Source organism: Anomaloglossus baeobatrachus, chromosome 3, assembly GCF_048569485.1.
Source record: "Anomaloglossus baeobatrachus isolate aAnoBae1 chromosome 3, aAnoBae1.hap1, whole genome shotgun sequence".
NCBI classification, from domain to species: domain Eukaryota; kingdom Metazoa; phylum Chordata; class Amphibia; order Anura; family Aromobatidae; genus Anomaloglossus; species Anomaloglossus baeobatrachus.
In genome coordinates this window covers 2,850,706-2,876,571 of record NC_134355.1, presented here as the reverse complement: position 1 = coordinate 2,876,571, position 25,866 = coordinate 2,850,706, and the positions used below count along the sequence as shown (strand labels likewise).

Below are 25,866 nucleotides of genomic sequence, written 5' to 3'. Positions count from 1 at the left end.
TGCTGACAAAGGGAGAAAAAAAGCCAAAATGTAAGTAAGGAACCAAAATTCTTCTGGGAAAGAGTCTTGTGGACATATGGGACCAAGATAGATCTTTATGGTGAAGCGTATCAGTCTACTGTTTACTGAAAACAGAATGAGGCCTACAAAGTAAGGATCATAGCACCTACAGTCACATATGGTGGAGGTCAGCGATGTTTGGGTTGTTCTGCTGCCTCTGGTACTGAGGGCCTTGACTGAGTGCAAGAAATCATGAAATCTGAAGATACCAGAGGATTCTGGGTGGCAATATAGTGCCGAGTGTCAGAATGCTGGGGGTGCGTCCTAGGTCAGGGGTCTTCAGCAGGACAATGACACCAAACACTTCAAGAAGCCCCAGAAATGGATGGAAACAAAGTGCTGGAGAGATCTGAAGAGGCCGCAATGAATCTGGATCTAAACCCCATTCACACTTGTGGAGAGATCTGAAGAGAAGGGAGAAGAGAGAAGAAAAGAGAAGAGAGAGGAGAGGAGGAAAGAAGAGAGGAGGAGAGAAGAGAGAAGAAAAGAATAGAGAAGACAAGAGAAAAAAGAAGAGAGAAGGAAAAGAGAAGACGTCTTTAGATATGAGAGACCTGGAAACGTTTATAAAGAAGAGTGCAAAATCTCAGGTGAGAGGAGGAAGAAGCTGTGGACGGGGACAGGAGGCGACTGATGGAGGATTTACTCCAAAAGGTAAAGGACCAAATATTAAGAGGAGGGAACAACAATTCTGTCGGAACTATTTCCAGGGTTTTCTGTGAAATTCTGTCCAATTTTCTTTTTTTCTCAGATTTTTTATAGTTGTTCCAATAAACACAAAGGAAATAATTGTGTGTAGGACAATATTGTAAAATTGTAATAATTTTATAGTTGAAATATTTCATTTTCTGGAACAATTTCAAAGGTGCCAAGACTTTTGGAAATGACTGTACACTTCAGTTCAAAAGTTTGGGGTCCTCTAGACAATTTTGTCTTTTCCATGAAGAATCCTACTGTTATTTCTCAGATGAGCTGCATAATGAATAGAGAATCTCGTGCAGACAGTGACAAGGTCAGGAATAATGATTGTTACATGTAATAATAATTTCTCTTCACACTTGGCTTTCGGCACAGATCGCTTCTTTGCACAATTCCAGATTCCAGCTTTGCAGACTTTGGCATTCTAGCTGGTAATTTGCGGAGGTATCTGGAGATATTTCGCCCCATGCTTCCCCCCCCTCCACAAGTTGGATTGTCTTGATGGGCACTTTTTGGTACCATACGGTCAAGCTGCTCCCACCACAGCTCTATAGGGTTGAGATCTGGTGACTGGGCCCCTCCATTACACATAGATACCGGCTGACGGCTTCTTCCCTAAATAGTTCATGCATAATTGGAGGTGGCTTTGGGTCATTGTCCTGTTGTGGGATGAAATTGGCTCCAATCAAGCGCTATCCACAGGGTATGGCATGGCGTTGTAAAATGGAGTGATAGCCTTCCTTATTCAAAATCCCTTTTACCTTGTACAAATCTCCCACTTTACCAGCACAAAGCAACCCCAGACCATCACATTACCTCCACCATGCTTGACAGATGGCGTGAGGCAGTCTTCCAGCATCTTTTCAGTTGTTCTGCGTCTCACAAATGTTCTTCTGTGTGATCCAAACATTTCAAACTTGGATTCGTCTGTCCATAACACTTTTTTCCAATCTTCCTCTGTCCAATGTCTGTGTTCTTTTGCCCATATTAATCTTTTCCCTTTATTAGCCAGTTTCAGATATGGCTTTTTCTTTGCCCCTCTGCCCTGAAGGCCGGCCCGGCATCCCAGAGTCTCCTCTTCACTGTAGACGGTGACACTGGTGTTTTGCGGGTGCTATGTAATAAAGCTGCAGTTGAGGACCTGTGAGGCGTGGATTTCTCACACTAGAGACTGTAATGTCCTTGTCTTGTGCTCAGTTGTGCAGCGCGGCCTCCACTTCTCTCTACTCTGGTTACAGCCTGTTTGTGCTCTCCTCAGTTGTGCAGCACGGCCTCCACTTCCCTCTACTCTGGTTACAGCCTGTTTGTGCTCTCCTCTGAAGGGAGTAGTACACTCCGATGTAGGAAATCTTCAGTTTCTTGGCAATTTCTCACATGAAATATCCTTCATTTCTAAGAACAAGAATAGACTGTCGAGTTTCACAGGAAAGTTCTCTTTTTCTGGCCATTTTGAGAGTTTAATGGAACCAACAAATGTAATGCTCCAGATTCTCAACTAGCTCAAAGGAAGGTCAGTTTTATACTTTCTCTAATCAGCAAAACTGTTTTCAGCTGTGCTAATATACTTGCACAATGGTTTTCAAGGGATTTCTAAACATCAATTAGCCTTCTAACACAGTTAGTAAACACAATGTACCAATAGACACTGGAGTGGTGGTTGTTGGAAATGGGCCTCTATACACCTATGTAGATATTGCATTAAAAACCAAAAGTTTGCAGCTAGAATAGTCATTTACCACATAACAATGTATAGAGGGGATTTCTGTTGCATTTAATGTTAGCTTCATTGAAACAAATGTGCTTTTCATTCAAAAATAAGGAAATATCTAAGTGACACAACTTTTGAACTGTAGTGTATGTTTGGCGATAAGACGGGTGATGGCGCACATACAGTCTGAACGTGCAGTACAGGACAAATGCAGCCATGACGGTGAGGTGGAAGGTCTTACTGGTTTAGATACAGAAGGTGATAATGACTAGGGCACGTCACCAGGGACAGCTTATTCGTGGGGTCCCAGGGGAAAGTGATGGTCGGATTTTACAGGGGTTTGTAAAGACAGTAGACATTTCATGTTAGACATTTTATTGGGTCTCCACCATGAAATGCTCGGCGTCTTGTGGAGGACCTCGGTGAGGGAGAGGGACGTGTCCTTCAGGAAGCACAGGCTCTTCTGCAGGATTTGGAGTTGACTCTTGGTTTGGTTGCACTTGGCCATTTTGAATAGTAGAGATGTCATCTCCAGTCTCCCGTGAGATAATTAAATCACTGCAGAAAAATAGAAAAATGATAAACCACAGAAAGTTTACAGCAGCCATAAAGTGGTGTTACAGTCTGACAGTCTGCGGAAAATGTATAGGAGAGTAGTGACATACGCTGCCTGTCCAGCCACTACCTGCCTAATGCAGCATTCACATGTTTGTGTCCCCATTCATCTACAAACCGCGAAGCACCGAGTCTAGGGGGATCGCCTGACCATAACATGACAGCCTCATAAACACATATGGGTCTGCCAGGTCCTGGTCAGTCATTGACAATTTGTACATCTCGGACCATGATACATGGATGTGTGACTGCAGTGTAACACTGATATCCACTCCCTATCCTAAGCCACGTAACACCGTGCAGAGCAACAGCGAACAAAAGGATCTGTGCCGAAAGCAGTGCGGAGGGTGAGGATCTGTGCCGAAAGCAGTGCGGAGGGTGAGGATCTGTGCCGAGAGCAGTGCGGAGCGTGCGGATCGGTGCGAGAGCAGTGCGGAAGCTGAGGATCTGTGCCGAGAGAATTGCGGAGGGTGCGGATCAGTGCCGAGAGCAGTGCGGAGGGTGAGGATCTGTGCCATGAGCAGTGCGGAGGGTGCGGATCGGTGCCGAGAGCAGTGAGGAGGGTGAGGATGTGTGCCGAGAGCAGTGAGGAGGGTGAGGATCCGTGCCGAGAGCAGTGCGGAGGGTGCGGATCTGTGCCGAGAGCAGTGTGAAGTGCGAGGATCTGTGCCAAGAGCAGTGCGGAGTGTGAGGATCTGTGCCGAGAGCAGTGCGGAGGATGTGGATCTGTGTCGAAAGCAGTGCACAGTGTGAGGATCTGTGCTGAGAGCAGTGAGGAGGGTGAGGATCTGTGCCGAGAGCAGTGAGGAGGGTGAAGATCTGTGCCGGGAGCAGTGCGGAGTGTGAGGATCTGTGCCGAGAGCAGTGCGGAGTGTGAGGATCTGTGCCGAGAGCAGTGTGGAGTGTGAGGATCTGTGCCAAGAGCAGTGAGGAGGGTGAGGGTCTGTGCCGAGAGTAGTGCGGAGGGTGAGGGGCTGTGCCGAGAGCAGTACGGAGTGTGAGGGTCTGTGCCGACAGCAGTGAGGGCCACGTAAATCTGTATCGAGAGCAATGGGGACCACGTTGATCTGTATTGAAAGCAGTGGAGATCGGATGGTGACGATCTGTATCGAGAGCAGTGGGGACCACGTCGATCTGTACCGAGAGCACTGGAGATCGGATGGTGAGGATCTGTGCCGAGAGCTGTGGGGACAACGTCGATCTGTACCAAGAGCTGTGGGGACCATGTTGATCTGTATCGAGAGCACTTTAGAACGGATGGTGAGGATCTGTGCCGAGAGCAGTGGGGACCACGTTGATTTGTATCGACAGCAGTGGGGACCACGTTGATCTGTACCGAGAGTAGTGAGGATGGTGAGGATCTGTACCGGGAGAAGTGTGGAAGGTGAGGATCTGAACCGAGAGCAGTGGGGAGGGTGAGGATCTGTGCCCCGAGAGCAGTGGGAGGGTGAGGATCTGTACTGAGAGCAGTGGGGACCATGTCAATCTGTACCGGGAGCAGTGGGGAAGGTGAGGATCTGTACCAAGAGCAGTGGGGAGGGTGAAGATCTATACCGGGAGCAATGGGGAGGGTGAGGATCTGTACCAAGAGTAGTGGGGAGCGTGAGGATCTGTAGAGGGAGCAGTGGGGAGGATGAGGATCTATAACGGCAGCAGTGGGGACCACATTAATCTTTCCTGAGAGCAGTGGAGATCGGGTGGTGAGGATCTGTACCAGGAGTAGTGGAGACGGCGAGCAGCTGTACCAGGATCATAGGTGACCGCATGGATCTGTACCAGGAGAAGAGGTGACCACAAGAATCTGTAAAAGGATTACTAGAGACTACACGTATCTGCACCAGGAGCAGATTTGATTGTGGGGATATGTACCAGGAGCAAAGGTGATCACGAGGATCTGCACCAGGATCATAGGTAACCTTACGGATCTTGACCAGAAGCAGAGGTGACCACATGGATTTGTACCAAGAGCAAAGGTGACCGTGAGGATCTGTACCAAGAGCAGAGGGGACCCTGAGGATCTGTACCAAAAGCAGAGGGGACCGTGATGATCTGTACCAAAAGCAGAGGTGACCATGAGGATCTGTACCAAGAGCCGAGGGGACCGTGAGGATCTGTACCAAGAGCAGAGGGGACCTTGAGCATCTTGTACAAAGAGCAAAGGGAACTATGAGGATCTGTATCAAGAGCAGAGGTGACCGTGAAGATCTGTACCAAAAGCAGAGGGGACCGTGAAGATCTGTACCAAAAGCAGAGGGGACCGTGAAGATCTGTACCAAAAGCAGAGGGGACCGTGAGGATCTGTACCAAGAGCAGAGGGGACCATGAGGATCTGTACCAAAAGCAGAGGGGACCATGAGGATCTGTACTAAAAAGCAGAGGTGACCGTGAGGATCTGTACCAATGTTAGGGTGAACTCTTAACCAGAGATCACTAGTTGCCTACTGCCTGGCCGAATTGATATGGGCCAAGTGCATGCATAAAAGAATTCACACCAGACACAGTCGGATGTGAAGTCTCTTCTTAGTCACAGTAGAAAATGGCACCAAACAGACAGAGAAGAGCATGCGTCCTCTTGATATAGGCTAGGGGCGTACACTAGTTCAGATATGCCCATTTAGTGGGACAGTCCATGAGCTAGCCAATGGGGAGATCCGTGTTGCTGTTGATGGACGGGTCTGACTCCAGTGGATGAAACCATAATAATGGGAGGGACGTCATTTAGTGGATCCATGCTGATGGTTTGGTCTGTGATGTCTTCTGATCTTTTTGTTGGTCTTCTCTTATATGGTATCTTCTTTCATCTGGACATTCCTTGCATTCCAAGCAAGGTGTGGAGACCAGGCAATGGCAGCCACCTTTATATCTGTGTCATGTATATGATCTGAAACCTGAATTATGTAAGGCAAATCGACATATTTCCCACAATGCCTTGTCAAGAGGTTAATTAAGTATTTCATCTTATGGCTCTCCTCAACAGTCCCCCCTAAATACTTTATTAACCTTCTGACCCTTCCGTGGTCCTCTAACACATCAGCTCTAATGCTTTAACTGCAACCTTTTTTCATTTTGCTATCCGCTATACGAGCAATGCTAAGCTTTTGCCCCTGCTGGTACAGACTGCTGATCAGAGAGTTGATCACATCCCGCACACACAGTTCACAGAGGTATAGGCAACTAGAACAGACTATTTAATGCCAAAGAGCTTACTGAGATTTCGAGATTAATCGATTAGAAAGAGTAAGGCAATTGTAAGAATAAGCTTCTTACTGTTATGCTGCAGCTTTTAGCGTTACTGTTTCTGAAAGACTGATTCTCAGTCAATATCCAAGTGCTGTCCGCGTCTTCGAGACTTTTCTACCTTAATACACCTAATTGTATCACAACACTAATGGATCTCTTCTTGTCTCGGGTCTATAATCTACCACCAGGAGGCTTTTAACAAGATTTCCCTTACACATGGATCCGATTACCTTCAGTAACACAGAGTAGCACTTTTACGGCTTCAAATACCAACAAATAAAACAATACCAGTTACCTACAAGTGTATGTTATCCTTAAGTCACTTAAACCCTTAAAATAATTGATTGGTTCAGGTCAGATAATGTCTTTCCCACCATGAGCCCTTATTTGTGTAATGTTCCTGTACCCATTGTTCCCTTATGGTTATTTCCCATGTATCATCCCCAATCTAGAAATTCTCCATAAGGTTCTATGTGAGATAATCCAGCACTATGTATGTTGTGACCCTCATTCTGCCGGTACGATGGACTCTCTACAGCGGTTGTTGTCTCCAGATGGGTTTTCCCTCAAGCTTCATGGAAGTTGCTGTGGTTGGGATAAGCTGGATCAGTCCACCTGATTCTGACTCAGGGATCATTCTGACTTGTCTTTTTAGGATCACCCAGTCTCCTGGCTGGAGACCACGTGCTCCTGACACTGATTTAGGATCTAGAATTGGAGGATACACATATTTAACACACTATATAGGCAGTTGTATACGGCTCGTACATCACTGGTCAGGATATCACACTGTATCTGCAGTATCTGTGAGAAATATAATCACGTTCTAGGTACTAAACCAAAAATACCTTATATAAAGATCTAATTATTAAAGGAAAACGAACATTTGTTACATGATTTGCAGCGTCCACCATTATCTCGGGGATCGTTACATGTTTGTTATGATCATTAAAATTCTAAACAACATACACCCATGTGACTATAGACACAATTAAATATTCCAATAAAGGAGGGGCAGGGATTGGGGCAATAGCCCTAAACTCTCCCTACCTCGCAGCGGAGGTCGGCACCCTATAAGGCGAATTGGCGCCCCCGCTCACTGACGGCTCACCCTCCCTATCCCTACACTGCTAAGCTTATACGTGCTGCTGTGAAGCCCCACAGGTGTTGTGTCGGTGCATTACCTTCAGGGACTCCACTCGGCTGGATCTGGTCACAGGTAGGAGATCTTCTTCTTGTCGTGACGCCACTCTCAGTATTGCGGCCAGTAGGGACCGCCACTGCAGGTTGAGGGTCGCCTGGGGCTGATGGTATGTGCAGTTAGTTGGAATAGCCTCCTGAGAGTGAGGCAAGCCCCAGGGCCCGATGTAGGTGCGTAGTACCACAAGGCGCAGAATAACTCCACACAGGCAGAATGTCTTTCAGGGTTTTTACTCACTTCAGGTGGCAGGGTGAGTAACCCGGGCGTAGCTGGGATGAACCAGGCGGGAACCAGGTGTCCTTCAGGCTGACTTGTGAGGGTGACTACTAACTCGCCTTCCTTAGCCCTTGGTGGTTTGGGGTAACCCCGACTTTGAGTCCCTATGGGGGTCACCCAGGGAAGATGCTGCAGCCTCTCTCCCCTTCGGTTGCCGTTTGCTTGTCGCCTGGACCAGGCCACTCCAGCTGCTTGCTTCCTGTGAGCTATGGGCCCTAACTGTGGCTACGTGGCTGCGGCTTTTTGTGGTGTTGTGGCGTGGGCTTTGAGAGCCCCACACCGGCAGGTTTAGCAAAAGAAAGCTGCATCTATCTCCGCTTCGGGATCTGCCGCCCGTTTGGGCCTGGTTCTCTCTAGCAGTCTCCTTACTTCCCACTCCGTGCTCTTCTTTAGCTGAAGATGGATTTCGGGTAGCCCTCCTAGTTGACCGTTCTCCCCCGTCAGTAGCCACTGCGCGGGCGCTGTTAGACAGCAACAGCCCCACAGGTCTGCTCCTCACTGAGCCCTATGGAGTTCTGCTCTAACTGACTCACTGCCCCTCCTCTCCTGTTCTTGCCTACGCCACCTAGCAACCAGATTCTCTTACCACACCCCTTGAGAGGAGATGGAGGCTTTTGGCCCCCTCCACTATTCCAGTGAAGGTCAAGGCTTTTCCCCCTCCTGGGATCCCCAGGGGTCCTCTCATGGGTACATGTGTGAGAGCTGATTACTATGCGCCTGTGTTCCACACCCCTGTCAGCCTTCTGGATTACCTGTGTTGTACTGTCCCCAGCATGGGTGCAGTACTCAGTGGTGCCTGACCAGGTCAGGGGCGCCACATTCCCCCTTAGTTATCACCAGCACGTCCTCGGGCTGCAAGACAACATTTTAAAATGCATAAAACATTAAAACATGTAAAACATTTTTAAAAGCACCAGGTACCATACATCACCACCCTCCACCCACAAGTCCGTTAACCCACCCAAAACCCTCTCACGTTGGCCGCGGCTTCAGCCACTTCTGGCAGGATGTAGAGGCGGCTTACATGGGCTGGTGGTTTCAGGGTATACCTGGCCTGGTGGATCCGCGCCTTCAGCCTCTTCTGGCAGGATGTAGAGGCGGCCTCCACAGTTGGTGCTGACCAGGTACCCTCTTTGTGGTGGAGAGCCAGGCCCCATAAACAGGCATGCTCTCTGGTCGCAGGTGAGCCAAGGCCCTATATACGGACGGGCTCCTCCTGGTTGCAGACGAGCCAAGCCCCTAAACAGGCTGACTCTGGTGGTGGTGGTGCCCTTTTGGTGTAACTATTTACACTGCGAGAGTTTGTGGCTATAGCCAGTTCATAGCCTTAAGGTTTATGGTTTTCTCACACAAGTTTATGTGGGCACATACTTGAACTTTTAAAACGTTGCAAAACAAACTTTTCAAAACTTCAACTGGTAACTTCTTTCTTTACTTTACTTTTCTCTACTCCTCCATACCAGGGCTTTGGCCTGTTGGGCTGCGGCACCTGCTGCTTTCTTGCTCTTTGTCGTCGTCTGAGGTAGTTTCATCTGTAGGTTCCTTGTCTTTTCTTTCTTGATCTTCATCTGTTTCTTTATCTCTGTCTTTTCTTTCTTCTTTGGGACATGGCACTACATCTAGGGCATACCAGCCTCTTTCTCCTTGATGCAGGGTAAACTGTACGGAGTCTCCTGTACGCAGGTTCCTTCCAGGATGTCCTCTGGGCAGATTAGCTCTGACGTCTCTCCTATTGACAAAAATGCCTTCTTTGATACCAGGTGCTACGATGAACCCATATCCTGACTTGAGGCTGAAGTCCTCCACTATTCCTCTGCAAAGGGGTCCTCTGGCCTGGGCTTTGGCTCTTCTCAGGAACCTTTTTTCTTGTAGGTCTCTGGCCGTGACTTCTCTCTGCTCTGGGGATGGCGGTGCAGGGGACAGCGTTGTTCTATTGCGACGCCTTGTCTTGCGGGCTGGGTTTTGCTGGGCTGTTACCTCAATGCCGGCAGGGCCCCAAGTGAGGTTTCTGGGCTGATCTTCATCTGCAGACGGTGTCAAGTCCTCCTCATCCCAACGGGAATAGGGTAACATCTCCGGCTCTGAGTATTGCTCCACTGCCGGTGGCTCCAGAGTCAGCTCCTCAGCTTCCTGGCCTCCTCTCCCCCTTAGTTCTTCTTGGCACTCCTTTGGTGGCAGTGCTGGGGATGGGCTTTCTTCAGCTGGTCTGGGCGGTGGACTCTCTGGCGCGGCTGCAGGGGTTGCCTGAATCTCCTTGGGGGTATGCGGAGGGAGCAGATACCGATCCACCATCTCTTGCGGGAACTGGGCCTCTAGGTCAGCCTTCAGCTTCCAGTATTCGGGGTCCTCTCCTATCAGGGTCTTCCTAGCAGGGACCTCTTTGGACTGGGGAGCGGTGTCTGCTCTGGCCTTGCAGGCCGGGGTAAACGGTGATGCAATCTCTTGGCGGGCCGCGCCCTGTATGGCGGCGGCCTGGTCTTGGCGGGCTGCGCCCTGTATGGCAGCGGCCTGGTCTTGGCGGGCCGCGCCCTGTATGGCGGCGGCCTGGTCTTGGCGGGCCGCGCCCTGTATGGCGGCGGCCTGGATCGGCGTCGCAGCTGCGATGGGATCTGTGCAGGCTGGGCTGGGCGTCGCTGCAGGGACCGGGTCTTGGTGAGCCGAGCAGGGCATCGCTGCGGCGGCCGGGGCTTGGCGGGCCGCGCCTGGCGTGGCTGCGGCCTGGTTCAGCACCTCACTTGCGGCGCGGACGAGCGTTGCTGCGGCGGTGGGGTCTCGGCGGGCCGGGCCTAGCAGGGCGGCGGCCTGGGTCAGCGTTACGCCTGCGACGCGGATGAGGGTCGCGGTGGCAGCCGGTTCTTTGCGGGCCGGACTGGGCGTTGCTGCAGGGACCGGGTCTTGGTGGGCCGAGCAGGGCATCGCTGCGGCGGCCGGGGCTTGGCGGGCCGCGCCTGGCGTGGCTGCGGCCTGCTTCAGCGTCGCCGCACCGGACGCCTCTTCGGGGACCGCGGGCGTAGCAGCAGGGGTCGGGGCACTTGCGCTGGCCGGGGCATCACTCGACTCACCCACCGGTGGCAGCATCGGGGTCTGCGTCATCGCCGTCCTGTCTGGCACTCGGCGCGCGGCTCTCCTTTCATAGGCCCGAACCGCCGCGGTCATCTCCAGCATTTCCATTCGTTCTTCCCGGATCTGCTCCACAACCCGGGTCTCCAGTCGGTCGCAGAACTGGGCCAGCTCCCGATACCACCAGGCAGCGGAGCCCGGTTCTGGATTTCTGCAGTCAGACGCCATTTCTTCTGCGCCCTCTTCTGCACGACTCTCCAGCTGTGGACTCGCCGTTGCCTCCGATAGCAAGCTGTTCAGTTTCTGCTCTGCCTCTTTCAGCAGCTCCTCTCCCAGCAGCAGGCTTCTGGCTCCCTTTCTGTCCCGACGTCCCTGGACGCTTCCACTCTCATCGCTGGCAAGGTCAGAACTCTGCAGGGGATCTCTGGGTAGCCACACCTCTTCGTGGGCGGTAACTTCTTCCAGCGCGGGCTGCTGTTGTTTTTCAGCGCGCTTTTCATGGTGGCAATATGGCGGCGCTTCCAATTTTTCAAGCGGACCGCCCAGGCACATGGTCACCTGTCTGGACAGGTCTAGTCCTTATCCTGTTCGTGACGCCAGATGTGAAGCCCCACAGGTGTTGTGTCGGTGCATTACCTTCAGGGACTCCACTCGGCTGGATCTGGTCACAGGTAGGAGATCTTCTTCTTGTCGTGACGCCACTCTCAGTATTGCGGCCAGTAGGGACCGCCACTGCAGGTTGAGGGTCGCCTGGGGCTGATGGTATGTGCAGTTAGTTGGAATAGCCTCCTGAGAGTGAGGCAAGCCCCAGGGCCCGATGTAGGTGCGTAGTACCACAAGGCGCAGAATAACTCCACACAGGCAGAATGTCTTTCAGGGTTTTTACTCACTTCAGGTGGCAGGGTGAGTGACCCGGGCGTAGCTGGGATGAACCAGGCGGGAACCAGGTGTCCTTCAGGCTGACTTGTGAGGGTGACTACTAACTCGCCTTCCTTAGCCCTTGGTGGTTTGGGGTAACCCCGACTTTGAGTTCCTATGGGGGTCACCCAGGGAAGATGCTGCAGCCTCTCTCCCCTTCGGTTGCCGTTTGCTTGTCGCCTGGACCAGGCCACTCCAGCTGCTTGCTTCCTGTGAGCTATGGGCCCTAACTGTGGCTACGTGGCTGCGGCTTTTTGTGGTGTTGTGGCGTGGGCTTTGAGAGCCCCACACCGGCAGGTTTAGCAAAAGAAAGCTGGATCTATCTCCGCTTCGGGATCTGCCGCCCGTTTGGGCCTGGTTCTCTCTAGCAGTCTCCTTACTTCCCACTCCGTGCTCTTCTTTAGCTGAAGATGGATTTCGGGTAGCCCTCCTAGTTGACCGTTCTCCCCCGTCAGTAGCCACTGCGCGGGCGCTGTTAGACAGCAACAGCCCCACAGGTCTGCTCCTCACTGAGCCCTATGGAGTTCTGCTCTAACTGACTCACTGCCCCTCCTCTCCTGTTCTTGCCTACGCCACCTAGCAACCAGATTCTCTTACCACACCCCTTGAGAGGAGATGGAGGCTTTTGGCCCCCTCCACTATTCCAGTGAAGGTCAAGGCTTTTCCCCCTCCTGGGATCCCCAGGGGTCCTCTCATGGGTACATGTGTGAGAGCTGATTACTATGCGCCTGTGTTCCACACCCCTGTCAGCCTTCTGGATTACCTGTGTTGTACTGTCCCCAGCATGGGTGCAGTACTCAGTGGTGCCTGACCAGGTCAGGGGCGCCACACTGCTAATGTCAGTGAGGAAATATAGAAACCGTGAGATACCGGGGATAAAGAGGCGTCAATATGCAATTATATATATCCAATTCATTCCCAAAGATTACATATTCACACTCTGTATTTACATAGCTGTTTGTAGCTTAAATCAATATGATACAGCAAATTCAAGGACCAAACCCTAAAAGAAATTAAATATCTCACATGTATAACATGTACCCACTGTATCAATATAATAGTAATAAGGCCAGGTAAAGTCATGAGGAGATCTCGTCCAATCACAGACCCTCCCTGTACAATTCACACTCAGGCTAATAAAATAAACGCATATTTATCAGACACTCAGCATGAAAGACCCAACGCGTTTCTCCCCTCTTCACAATGACAGATGGGTTCATCAGGTACTGATCTCTATAGTGACCTCTGCTATAGAATATGTTCTTTTACCGCTTTTTAGGAACTCCATCTTTACATACCACCAGCACTATGAGTTTTTCAGCAGTAACGTTTTCCACACTGGATATGTTTCAGAGCAGGCCTGAAAAGAAATTCACACAACACGCACAAAACTCATATAAACCTACTCATGGTAGATGTATAGGACTAATCTGCAATCACCGGAGCAGTAGAGCGGATGAGGGGGTGTTTCTACGAGGTCTTTACAGTTTTTCTACCTTAATAGGCACACGTCTTACAAGACTGGATGTGTCTGGCCACCTGGGTACTGAGCAGTGGTGCCGCCCATATTTTGTCCATCCCAACACCTTTGTCACATGGGTTACCTGGGCCATTATTGAGTAGAACGCTCACGGCAGAGAAGACTTACCGCCCTTTATCCACAGACCTTCCTCAGTCAGCTGGCTCCCTGCGTCTCACACGCCGTTCCTTGCTGAATCGCTTGTTCCTGTAAGGATTTAAGAACACAAGGAGTGACCAATGTCACGGACGACGTGACAGGAGCCACCGAGGTACTGGTACTGGTCTGCATTGGACTCTCAACTCTAGGCCCATTCACTGCTTCTTTGTTGTGCACCTGTGCGAGCATCTCCTCCGGCTGCTGCCTATATCCACATTTTCCTATCTTACCCCTTTCCGCTCTACAAACCACAGTGATCACAAATCTTCATCTCGTTCTCCTATTACGATGGGAGAGGAGTGGTTTGATTTTTATTACCTCATGTTGTGTAACCTCAGCATATCCAGTGCAGAATCAACCAGCATCTTGGTATCTGGATCCATCTACGGAAAAACTCAAAATCTGCATTAGCAATGGGCTCATCTGAGATGTTCAAAACCTGACGATTCTCTGTTACATCAGAGTTGTCTATTAAGACAACTTAATAGAAAAACTCAATCGATGAACAAATTAAAACCTTAAATAATGTGTGATTTTCCACATCATCCCCCCCCCCCCCTTTATGAATCTACTATCCAAAACATAATTAGATTCAAAAAGTGTGTGGCCCCGGAGCTCTACATTTAGGCATAAAAGTCACATTGTATAGATTGTACCTAATCGGGAACACCAGAAATATTGTTTTTATCTGTAACGTAATAATGGAAAACCCTTTCAATGGCTTTTATAACCTTTGCTTGAACCACAGAAATCTGCATTGCAATCATTCTTTCTATAAAAAGAAAGCAGATTATTCAATACATTAAATATAAAACACAGAATTCCATAAATCATCCACATTCCTTAAAACAAATTATTGTAATTATTAATAAATATATTAATAAATTATTATTATATTATTATTATTAACTATAATAATGTAGCACAACCTCTGGATATTGGATGTAGGGGTGTTCATTTTTGAATCATTGAGGAGATTATCAGCATCTCTGTGATACTGTCCTATAACTTGAAGGGATAAAAGAATCTAGAACAAATAAACTGGCCATGTGGGAAAACAAAATGTTGATTTGCCATAGAAAAATTATCCAACAGACCTCTGTGCTTGAAAAGCTATCAATAAATCTAAACATGTCCACAGTTAACTTTTATTTCTTTGGGATAAAATTAGTAAAATAAAAAAAACTAGTTTCAATAATGTTTTCTGATACACTTTACCATGAATTAAATGTAGAAAGACCTCTTTTTTTTTTGTTTAAAAGAAACATGACCATGTTTGGGCTGCTCTCTCTTTTCACAGCAGGCCCACAATAGATTCCAAAGGGAGACTAAAAAAAAAAAAAACCCCTGTTCCACAAGTTTTTAAGATTGCTCCTCCCCCCAAAACCAGATGGAAAGAGGCTTCTTCAGCTGCAGGAGACAAATTTCCCTTCTTCTGTTGATTTATTTGTTTATTTTTATTTTTTAAAACATGCAACTCTCAGGATAAATCTATCAGATCCATAACGGAAATATTTATTATTTACTTCTTTATCATGACCTCTACTGCAAAGGTACGTTATTTAAAGGTTTTTTTTTTTTATTGCTTACTAATTAATAAGATATTGCTCCTTGTGACTGTCCTGACTCAATCCAACCTGCACACTGGATCTATATTAAGTGTCTTCCACAACTCCCCAATAATTCAATATTCCATCTTTTAGTGCTATAAACATTTACTAACACTTCATGTTATTCAGTGGCTGCAGTTTTGTCAACTTCACTGGAGGGCTCCATACAGATTTACTAACAAAATGGCCACTGCCAGAATAGCACATGACTTCTTTGTGTAAGGGCGGTTGAACCACATGAGAGGGGGAAGGGAGAAACTGATTTTACTTCTGCTAAACTTACAAGTTTAACCAATTATCCTTCCTGCCTATATTCCATACTCTAAACATATACACACAGATTTACATATCCACAGTCCTGGTCCAACTACAGTTAAAAACACTAATTTTTCTGTCTAAGTATGTACTACTCCATTCAGCCATGTGCTTCATCCACCATTTTAAAATCTGTAGGAACATGTGGCAGAGAAAAGGGAAAACTGACCTCACATCTGCTCAAACTCTGTCTCCCCATTTTCTATAGTTTGTACTTATACATATATATATTTATACACACAGACATATGTCCTAGATCTAAGTCTAATTATAGATAAAAACACTTATTTTTCGGTCTAAGTATATAGTACTCCATCCAATCCATTGCTCAAACATTTACAGAGCACATGGTCTTCTTCACACATCCCCTGACTCACTTTGCTTTCTTTGTCTCAATCATGCCTCAGCCATGTGCTTCGTCCACCATTTTAAAATCTTACCTAAAATGTCTGCCTCCATGACTAGCACATGGTTTATCACAGGATTGCGGCCTAGAGTCCCCACATCCCAACACAGTCCACTTTCATCCGGATCTTTCCGGCACAACTAGACACCGCTTCATCAATTTTTCCATCTTTCTCTCAAGATAAACAACACCAAACAAGCAATATTTCTCTATGCATACCAGATAAAAACAGACAAACAAAAAGACGGGGGAGATGACAAATAACTGAAACACTAAAGAAAACCTGCAGTTTGCAGCACACACTTCCAAATCTTTCCTTATTCTGCCACGTGGTCCTTGTCTGATTTATGCGTTCCGTAATATACAAAAAAATACCTAGTATCACCCCTGACTACAAGGTGTCTATACCGGCCGATTCACTCCAGGAAAACACTTTAAAAAGGTTAGATTTATGTATAACGTAAGGCTCTGCACTCAGTCTAGCTAAAGCTGGGCCCTTACATATGGCTCTGCACTTAAGTCTAGCTGAGCTTGGCACTTACATCTGGCTCTGCACCCAGTCTGAGCTTGGCACTACAAAAACCACAAACCGTATCACAGGCAACCACAAACCATATACTTTACACGTTTTACAGACATCACTCACAAACCCACATGCTCTCTTAATTTCCCCTCTTCACAAATACACACAACAGGCAACTGAATACGTGACGGTTCTTCCGAGATTAATATGGCCAATAGCCGTGAGACCCGTCTGCCCGTCAACAGATACCCCAACAATAAGGAATAACGTTTGGAACACCATTCTAAGTCTGAACTGGGTGCAAAAACCTAAAAAAACATCACTATGGGGAGATAAGGTATGCACACCAGTGACTATGGAAGGGGAATACATGGAATAGCAGAAACTGCTGTGTGAATACTGACATGAAAAATCCAATAGCTATATGCAAGAGTGAAAATGTGAAAAATGGAATCTGCATTACTGCCATGAACAATAAGTTTTTTAACTGCATGAGAGGACACACACAAGCTAGGGACCCCAACGTAGAGAAATACTTTGGCGTAGTGTTGGGGCTCTATTGCATTGATCAATTCAGTAGCTAAATTTCTCTTGATTCATATGTTCATGGCAGTAATGCAGATTCCATTTTTCACATTTTCACTCTTACATATAGCTATTGGATGTTTCAAGTCAGTATTCACACAGCAGTTTCTGCTATTCCATGTATTCCCCTTACATAGTCACTGGTGTGCATACCTTATCTCCCCATAACAACTTCTCCATGGTCATCATTCATCTACGATATTGACAATCCATCTGTCTCATTCACAGGTATGAACACTGTTCATTTGAATTGACCCTCTGAATTTCCTGCACAGATCTTAATCTGCTCTCCTGTTCTGTCTTCACACTTAAAGCTGTTTCTGATATTGGTATGTTAAACTGACCTATCTCTGCTGTGTAATTAGTTATGTGTTGTCTTCTCTTCTGTGCGTTGTTTCCATACATGGTGTAACTCTTTGATCTGCTTCCTTCTCTCTTGCTCACCTGCTGTTCATCTTGTGTAATGAGACTGGTATATATTTAGGGCATTAGGTCTGTGTACCTTGGTCTGTGTCCTTCTACTAAGTGCTTCATAAGTGCTCAGAAATATACCAGAAATGTCCCAGAAGTGACCAGAAGGTGAATTCTACTTCTTTAACTGTGTGTCTTTCACTTGCATTTTGTTCCTTCCCCCTTATTCCCACTTGAAAACCTAATTCGCACCATGTTCACCTATGCCCTCACAGTCTTTGCTCCACTTCTCCTCACTCTCCTTCGATATCCCCAAACCCCTGCACTCTCCAAACAAATATTCATCTCCCCTTCCCTCTTACCTCCCCACCTGTTCTCATCTGCTGACCTGCTCCTAAACCTCAGATCGCTTCTAGTATCGCACAGACCATGCCGTCCACTCTCCTTCTCCCACCTGCTCTCCCTTTCTCTACTTCTCCTCACTGCTGGCGACATATCTCCCAATCCTGGACCCCCACAGATGGGACACTCCTCTTTATCACCCCCCTATCGCTCCCTATCTAGTAGTAACTACCGCAACCTCTCCAACATAAAATCCATTCCCCTCTCTGCCACTCCGCAGCCCCCCCTCTCTGGAGCGCTCTGGAATGCCCGTTCCGTCTGTAATAAACTGCACTTCATTCACGACCTCTTTACCTCTAGCAATCTATCCTTTCTGGCCCTCACCGAAACATGGCTGACACCCACCAACACTGCCTCCCCTGCTGCGCTGTGCTACGGCGGCCTCCACTTCACCCACACTCCTCGCCCTGGCAATAGACAGGGTGGAGGAGTGGGCCTCCTCCTTTCTAACAACTGCAGCTTCACCCCAATGCCACCTCTACCCTCCCTTGTCCTGCCCTCCTTCGAAGTGCACTCTGTCCGCATCTATTCTCCCTCCAACCTCCAAGTGGCCGTCATATACAGACCCCCGGGCCCAACCACTGCCTTTATCGACCAGTTCTCTGCCTGGCTTCTACACTTTCTCTCTGCTGACATCCCCACTATCATCATGGGTGACTTCAACATCCCCACTGACACCCGCCAGTCAGCAGCCTCCAAACTCCTCTCCCTCGCCTCATCTTTTGGTCTAATTCAGTTGTCCGCCTCTGCCACCCACAAAGATGGCCACACGCTAGACCTTATCTTCACCCGTCTCTGCTCTCTATCTAACCTCACTACCTCCCCTCTCCCCTTATCTGACCACCATCTGCTGACCTTTTCAGCCCTGTCCTCCTCACCTGCCCCCCCTGTCCAGCACCTAGCACGCCCCCGCAGAAACCTTGCACACCTCAACATACACACCCTTTCTGACTCTATCCTACCGCTGTCCTCCATATCTTCACTCCACGACACAAACAGTGCCACCATTTTCTACAACGCCACTCTCACATCAGCTATTGATTCAGTCGCTCCCCTTGTGCATGGCAGAGTGAGACAAATCAATAGACAGCCCTGGCACAACAGCCTCACTAAAAAACTACGGCAAGTGTCTAGGGCCGCAGAGCGGCGCTGGAAGAAAACGCATTCCCAGGAAGACTTCACCACATTCAAAAATACAATTCACACATTTCGCTTGGCCCTTACCTCCGCTAAACAGGATTACTTCAGAAACCTCATATCCTCTTTAACACACAACCCCAAACAGCTATTTAATACTTTTACCTCCCTCCTTCGCCCACCACTGCCCCCTCCAACCTCCCACATTTCCGCAGAAGAATTTGCCACATATTTCAAAGATAAGATCGACCAAACCAGACAAGTCTTTTCTGCTGAACCACCACAACCCCTTCATATAACAGACCACTGCTCCTCCCCCATAAACTTCCTCCCCACCATCACCGAAGGAGAGCTTTCACATCTCCTCTCTAAAGCACACCTCACCACATGCGCACTTGACCCCATCCCATCCCACCTCCTCCCCAACCTCACCACTATCCTTATTCCAGCCTTATCCCATCTCTTCAACCTATCTTTAACAACTGGTACCTTCCCTTCTGCCTTTAAGCATGCAACAGTCACACCTATCCTAAAGAAACCTTCCCTCGACCCAACCTCTACTACCAGCTATCGACCCATATCACTACTCCCACTTGCCTCAAAACTCCTGGAACAGCACGTCCATGCTGAACTTTCCTCCCACCTCTCCTCTAACTCTCTCTTTGACAACCTACAGTCCGGCTTCCGTCCACATCATTCTACCGAAACTGCCCTGACTAAAATCACAAATGACTTACTTACCGCCAAAGCTAACAACCACTTCTCTGTACTCCTACTTCTAGACCTGTCCTCAGCCTTCGACACTGTTGACCACTCCCTGCTACTACAGATCCTCTCTTCCCTTGGCGTCAGAGACCTCGCCCTCTCTTGGATCTCTTCATACCTCTCCAACCGCACTTTTAGTGTCTCCCACTCCTACACAACCTCTTCATCCCGTTCTCTCTCTGTTGGTGTCCCTCAAGGCTCTGTCCTGGGACCCTTACTTTTTTCTATCTATACATTTGGCCTGGGACAACTCATAAAGTCCCATGGCTTTCAGTACCACCTATACGCCGATGACACTCAGATCTACCTCTCTGGTCCAGATGTCACAACTCTGCTGTCCAGAATCCCGGAGTGCCTATCGACTATATCTTCCTTCTTTTCCTCTCGCTTCCTAAAGCTTAATGTGGCCAAAACTGAACTGATCATCTTTCCTCCATCTCCCCTGCACTCTCCACCTGACCTATCCATTACAATTAATAACATCACGCTCTCCCCAGCACCCAAAGTTCGGTGCCTCGGAGTGACCTTTGACTCTGCCCTGTCCTTCATACCACACATCCAATCCCTCACCACCTCCTGCCGTTTTCAACTCAAAAATATCTCCAGAATCCGCCCTTTCCTCAATCCCCAATCTACAAAAATGCTAGTGCATGCTCTCATAATCTCCCGCCTCGACTACTGCAACATCCTCCGCTGTGGTCTCCCTGCTAACACACTCGCCCCTCTCCAGTCCATCCTTAACTCTGCTGCCCGACTGATCCACCTCTCTCCTCAATACCACCCCGCTTCTCCTCTCTGCAAGACCCTCCACTGGCTTCCAATCTTCTATCGTATCCAATTCAAACTACTAACCCTGACCTACAAAGCTATCCATAATCTGTCTCCTCCATATATCTCTGAACTAATCTCTCGCTACACTCCAAAACGTAACCTCCGATCCTCCCAAGATCTCCTTCTCTCCTACTCTCTCATTCGCTCCTCATGCAACCGACTCCAAGACTTCTCCCGAGCATCCCCAGTCTCCTGGAATTCGCTGCGACAACACGTCAGACTATCTACTACACTTGCAAACTTCAAACGGACCCTGAAAACTCATCTGTTCAGAAATGCCTATAATCTACAATGACGCCACTGCCCCACCACCGTGCGGAGCTGCCGCCCCACCACCGCGCGGAGCTGCCGCCCCACCACCGCGCGGAGCTGCCGCCCCACCACCGCGCGGAGCTGCCGCCCCACCACCGCGCGGAGCTGCCGCCCGACCACCGCGCGGAGCTGCCGCCCGACCACCGCGCGGAGCTGCCGCCCGACCACCGCGCGGAGCTGCCGCCCGACCACCGCGCGGAGCTGCCGCCCCACCACCGCGCGGAGATGCCGCCCCACCACCGCGCGGAGCTGCCGCCCCACCACCGTGCGGAGCTGCCGCCCAACCTACACCCCACCTACTGTCTCCTCCCCAAAATCCTTTAGGATGTAAGCCCGCAAGGGCAGGGCCCTCTTCCCTCTGTGATAGCCTGTCTATTGTAACTTGTATATGTATTTTGTATGTAACCCCCTTCTCATGTACAGCACCATGGAATCAATGGTGCTCTATAAATAAACAATAATAATAATAATAAGTACAATAAGATCACAGGAACCAGGAGTGCGGACAGAACTTAATGAAATCCGGGCACACATCTCTTCTATGCCCACCAGAGAAGATATGGAGACATACCGGATTTTTTGGACTATAAGATGCACCCTTGTTTTAGAGGAGGAAAAAATAGAAAAAAAAAATAAAATTAAAGTAAAAGAATGTGGTCATGACACACTGTTATTTTACTGATGACATTGTTACTGAGGTAATAATATCCCCAAATTCTGTCCTCATATCCCCCATTCTGTGTACCTTCCAGGTATATATGGCCCCCATCGTGGAATATGTATGTTCCCCAGCATTATGTGTGTGATCCTCCAATCTGGTGTGTGAGTGTATAGTTATAGTGTGTGTGTGTGTATATAGTGTGTGTGTATAGTGTATATAGTTATATAGTGTGTGTGTGTATAGTGTATATAGTTATATTGTGTGTGTGTGTGTATATAGAGTTATATACTGTGTGTATGTATATATATTATATATATATATGAGTTATATACTGTGTGTATGTATATATATTATATATATATATGAGTTATATACTGTGTGTGTGTATATATAGTTATATAGTGTGTGTGTGTGTGTGTGTGTGTGTGTGTGTGTGTGTGTGTGTGTGTAAATATATATATATATATGATCCAACCCCATCCAGGTGTACAGTAATGCCTTTATATTATTTATTGCCTTACTTTTACTGATGTGATGCTCACTATGCTTCAGCTTGATCCTGGCATTACAAAGTCTCCCATATCTGGAGGACCTGCAGTGCTGTAATGTAGAGGCAGGCACTGTGCTGTTCTGTGCTGTGCTGTGCTGTTCTGTGCTGTGCTGTGCTGTTCTGTGCTGTGCTGTGCTGTTCTGTTCTGTGCTGCTCTGTGCTGCTCTGTGCTGTTCTGTGCTGCTCTGTGCTGTTCTGTGCTGCTCTGTGCTGTGCTGCTCTGTGCTGTTCTGTGCTGTGCTGTTCTGTGCTGCTCTGTGCTGTGCTGTTCTGTGCTGCTCTGTGCTGCTCTGTTCTGTTCTGTGCTGCTCTGTGCTGTTCTGTGCTGCTCTGTGCTGTTCTGTGCTGCTCTGTGCTGCTCTGTGCTGTTCTGTGCTGTTCTGTGCTGTGCTGTTCTGTGCTGCTCTGTGCTGCTCTGTTCTGTTCTGTGCTGCTCTGTGCTGTTCTGTGCTGCTCTGTGCTGTTCTGTGCTGCTCTGTGCTGCTCTCTGATGTTCTGTGATGCTCTGTGCTGCTCTGTGCTGTTCTGTGCTGCTCTGTGCTGTTCTGTGCTGTTCTGTGCTGCTCTGTGCTGCTCTGTGCTGTTCTGTGCTGCTCTGTGCTGCTCTGTGCTGTGCTGTTCTGTGCTGCTCTGTGCTGCTCTGTGCTGTTCTGTGCTGCTCTGTGCTGTTCTGTGCTGTTCTGTGCTGCTCTGTGCTGCTCTGTGCTGTTCTGTGCTGCTCTGTGCTGCTCTGTGCTGTTCTGTGCTGCTCTGTGCTGTTCTGTGCTGTTCTGTGCTGTTCTCTGCTGCTCTGTGCTGTTCTCTGCTGCTCTGTGCTGTTCTGTGCTGCTCTGTGCTGCTCTGTGCTGCTCTGTGCTGTGCTGTTCTGTGCTGCTCTGTGCTGCTCTGTGCTGTTCTGTGCTGTTCTGTGCTGCTCTGTGCTGCTCTGTGCTGTTCTGTGCTGTTCTGTGCTGCTCTGTGCTGTTCTGTGCTGTGCTGCTCTGTGCTGTTCTGTGCTGTTCTGTGCTGCTCTGTGCTGTTCTGTGCTGCTCTGTGCTGTTCTGTGCTGCTCTGTGCTGTTCTGTGCTGCTCTGTGCTGTTCTGTGCTGCTCTGTGCTGTGCTGCTCTGTGCTGTTCTGTGCTGTTCTGTGCTGCTCTGTGCTGCTCTGTGCTGTTCTGTGCTGTTCTGTGCTGCTCTGTGCTGTTCTGTGCTGTGCTGTGCTGCTCTGTGCTGTTCTGTGCTGTTCTGTGCTGTTCTGTGCTGCTCTGTGCTGCTCTGTGCTGTGCTGTTCTGTGCTGCTCTGTGCTTCTCTGTGCTGTGCTGCTCTGTGCTGCTCTGTGCTGTGCTGTTCTGTGCTGCTCTGTGCTGTTCTGTGCTGCTCTGTGCTGTTCTGTGCTGCTCTGTGCTGCTCTGTGCTGTTCTGTGCTGTTCTGTGCTGCTCTGTGCTGTTCTGTGCTGCTCTGTGCTGCTCTGTGCTGTTCTGTGCTGCTCTGTGCTGCTCTGTGCTGTTCTGTGCTGTTCTGTGCTGTTCTGTGCTGTGCTGTTCTGTGCTGCTCTGTGCTGCTCTGTGCTGTGCTGTTCTGTGCTGCTCTGTGCTGTGCTGTTCTGTGCTGCTCTGTGCTGTTCTGTGCTGTTCTGTGCTGCTCTGTGCTGCTCTGTGCTGCTCTGTGCTGTTCTGTGCTGTTCTGTGCTGTGCTGCTCTGTGCTGTGCTGTTCTATGCTGTTCTGTGCTGTTCTGTGCTGCTCTGTTCTGTGCTGTTCTGTGCTGTTCTGTGCTGCTCTGTGCTGTGCTGTTCTGTGCTGCTCTGTGCTGCTCTGTGCTGTGCTGTTCTGTGCTGCTCTGTGCTGCTCTGTGCTGTGCTGTTCTGTGCTGTTCTGTGCTGCTCTGTGCTGTTCTGTGCTGTTCTGTGCTGTTCTGTGCTGTTCTGTGCTGCTCTGTGCTGTTCTGTGCTGCTCTGTGCTGCTCTGTGCTGTTCTGTGCTGCTCTGTGCTGCTCTGTGCTGCTCTGTGCTGTGCTGTTCTGTGCTGTTCTGTGCTGCTCTGTGCTGTGCTGTTCTATGCTGTTCTGTGCTGTTCTGTGCTGCTCTGTGCTGCTCTGTGCTGCTCTGTGCTGTTCTGTGCTGTTCTGTGCTGCTCTGTGCTGTGCTGTTCTATGCTGTTCTGTGCTGTTCTGTGCTGCTCTGTGCTGTTCTGTGCTGTGCTGTTCTGTGCTGCTCTGTGCTGCTCTGTGCTGTGCTGTTCTATGCTGTTCTGTGCTGTTCTGTGCTGCTCTGTGCTGCGCTGTTCTGCGCTGTTCTGTGCTGCTCTGTGCTGCTCTGTGCTGCGCTGTTCTGTGCTGTTCTGTGCTGTTCTGTGCTGCTCTGTGCTGTGCTGTTCTATGCTGTTCTGTGCTGTTCTGTGCTGCTCTGTGCTGCTCTGTGCTGCTCTGTGCTGCTCTGTGCTGTGCTGTTCTGTGCTGCTCTGTGCTGTGCTGTTCTATGCTGTTCTGTGCTGTTCTGTGCTGCTCTGTGCTGTTCTGTGCTGTGCTGTGCTGTTCTGTGCTGTTCTGTGCTGCTCTGTGCTGTTCTGTGCTGTTCTGTGCTGTTCTGTGCTGTTCTGTGCTGCTCTGTGCTGTTCTGTGCTGCTCTGTGCTGTGCTGTTCTGTGCTGTTCTGTGCTGCTCTGTGCTGTGCTGTTCTGTGCTGCTCTGTGCTGTTCTGTGCTGCTCTGTGCTGTTCTGTGCTGTTCTGTGCTGCTCTGTGCTGTTCTGTGCTGTGCTGTTCTGTGCTGCTCTGTGCTGCTCTGTGCTGTTCTGTGCTGCTCTGTGCTGCTCTGTGCTGCTCTGTGCTGCCTGTTCTGTGCTGTTCTGTGCTGTTCTGTGCTGCTCTGTGCTGTGCTGTTCTATGCTGTTCTGTGCTGTTCTGTGCTGCTCTGTGCTGTGCTGTTCTATGCTGTTCTGTGCTGTTCTGTGCTGCTCTGTGCTGTGCTGTTCTGGCCACCCCTCTGCATTACATCACTGTAGGTCCTTGTCAGCTATGGGAGACTTCGTTCCTAGTGCAGAGGCAGCAGGAGCAAAATAAAAGTAATGTGAGCCCTCCGCACAGAGACTGGGCTGTGCTGTGATGTTATGCTGTGCTCTGGCCCGGACACTGCAGGGATCTGCACTTCCTCCGGGCCAGACATGACTGCAGCGGCACCCTGCTCCTGCCTCCTTCACAGCAGACACACAGTCTCCCCGGCCTCTGCAGGAAGCTGGCGGCTGGAGCTCCCACGTGTGTCCACTGTTTACATTAAACTATTGATTTGCTGCTCCTCACCCCCGCTGACTGCAGAGAGAGGTGGGCGGGGAGCAGCTAATGAATATTCCTTTACTTTAAGCAGCGGGCACACGTGGTTTCTCCAGCGCCGGCATCCTGCAGCAGCGACCCTCCCCGCCTCCTGTGATCCCACTGCATAGCGCTGACTCCCCACAGCTCCCTACCCCGCAGCTCCCTACCCCGCAGCTCCCTACCCCGCAGCTCCCTACCCCGCAGCTCCCTACCCCGCAGCTCCCTACCCCGCAGCTCCCTACCCCGCAGCTTCAGTCCATAAGACGCACCCCACACTTTCCTCCCAAATTTGGAGGAAAAAAAGTGCGTCTTATGGTCCGAAAAATACGGTATATAGCAAGGCTGGAACAGGCATACCGCACAGAGCTGTCGGCCCTGAGGGGGGAGGTGGAAAGAGTGGACACTCAGAACCAAATGCAGGCAGCTAAAATACAGCATATAGAAGACACCACTCAGGCACAAGGGGCCATTTTGGATCAACACTCCCGCCAAATACAATATGTGGTGGAAGCAATGGACGATGCTGAAAACAGGGGCCGGAGAAACAATTTAAGGCTATGTGCGCACGTTGCGTAAATTCATGCAGTTACGCTGCGCTTTGTAGCGCAGCGTAACT

The 25,866-nt window shown here is 49.3% G+C and overlaps 1 protein-coding gene across 1 annotated transcript in view; it reads right to left on the bottom strand.

Moving 5' to 3' along the window:
• Positions 1–2,617: 2,617 nt before the first annotated feature.
• LOC142295858 (solute carrier family 22 member 7-like) overlaps positions 2,618–25,866 on the bottom strand; it is a 217,004-nt gene continuing 193,755 nt past the window's right edge. The window contains exon 10 of the mRNA XM_075338946.1: positions 2,618–3,025. Coding sequence (XP_075195061.1) covers positions 2,842–3,025 — 184 coding nt within the window. The 3' untranslated portion in view covers positions 2,618–2,841. The remainder of the gene's footprint in view (positions 3,026–25,866) is intronic.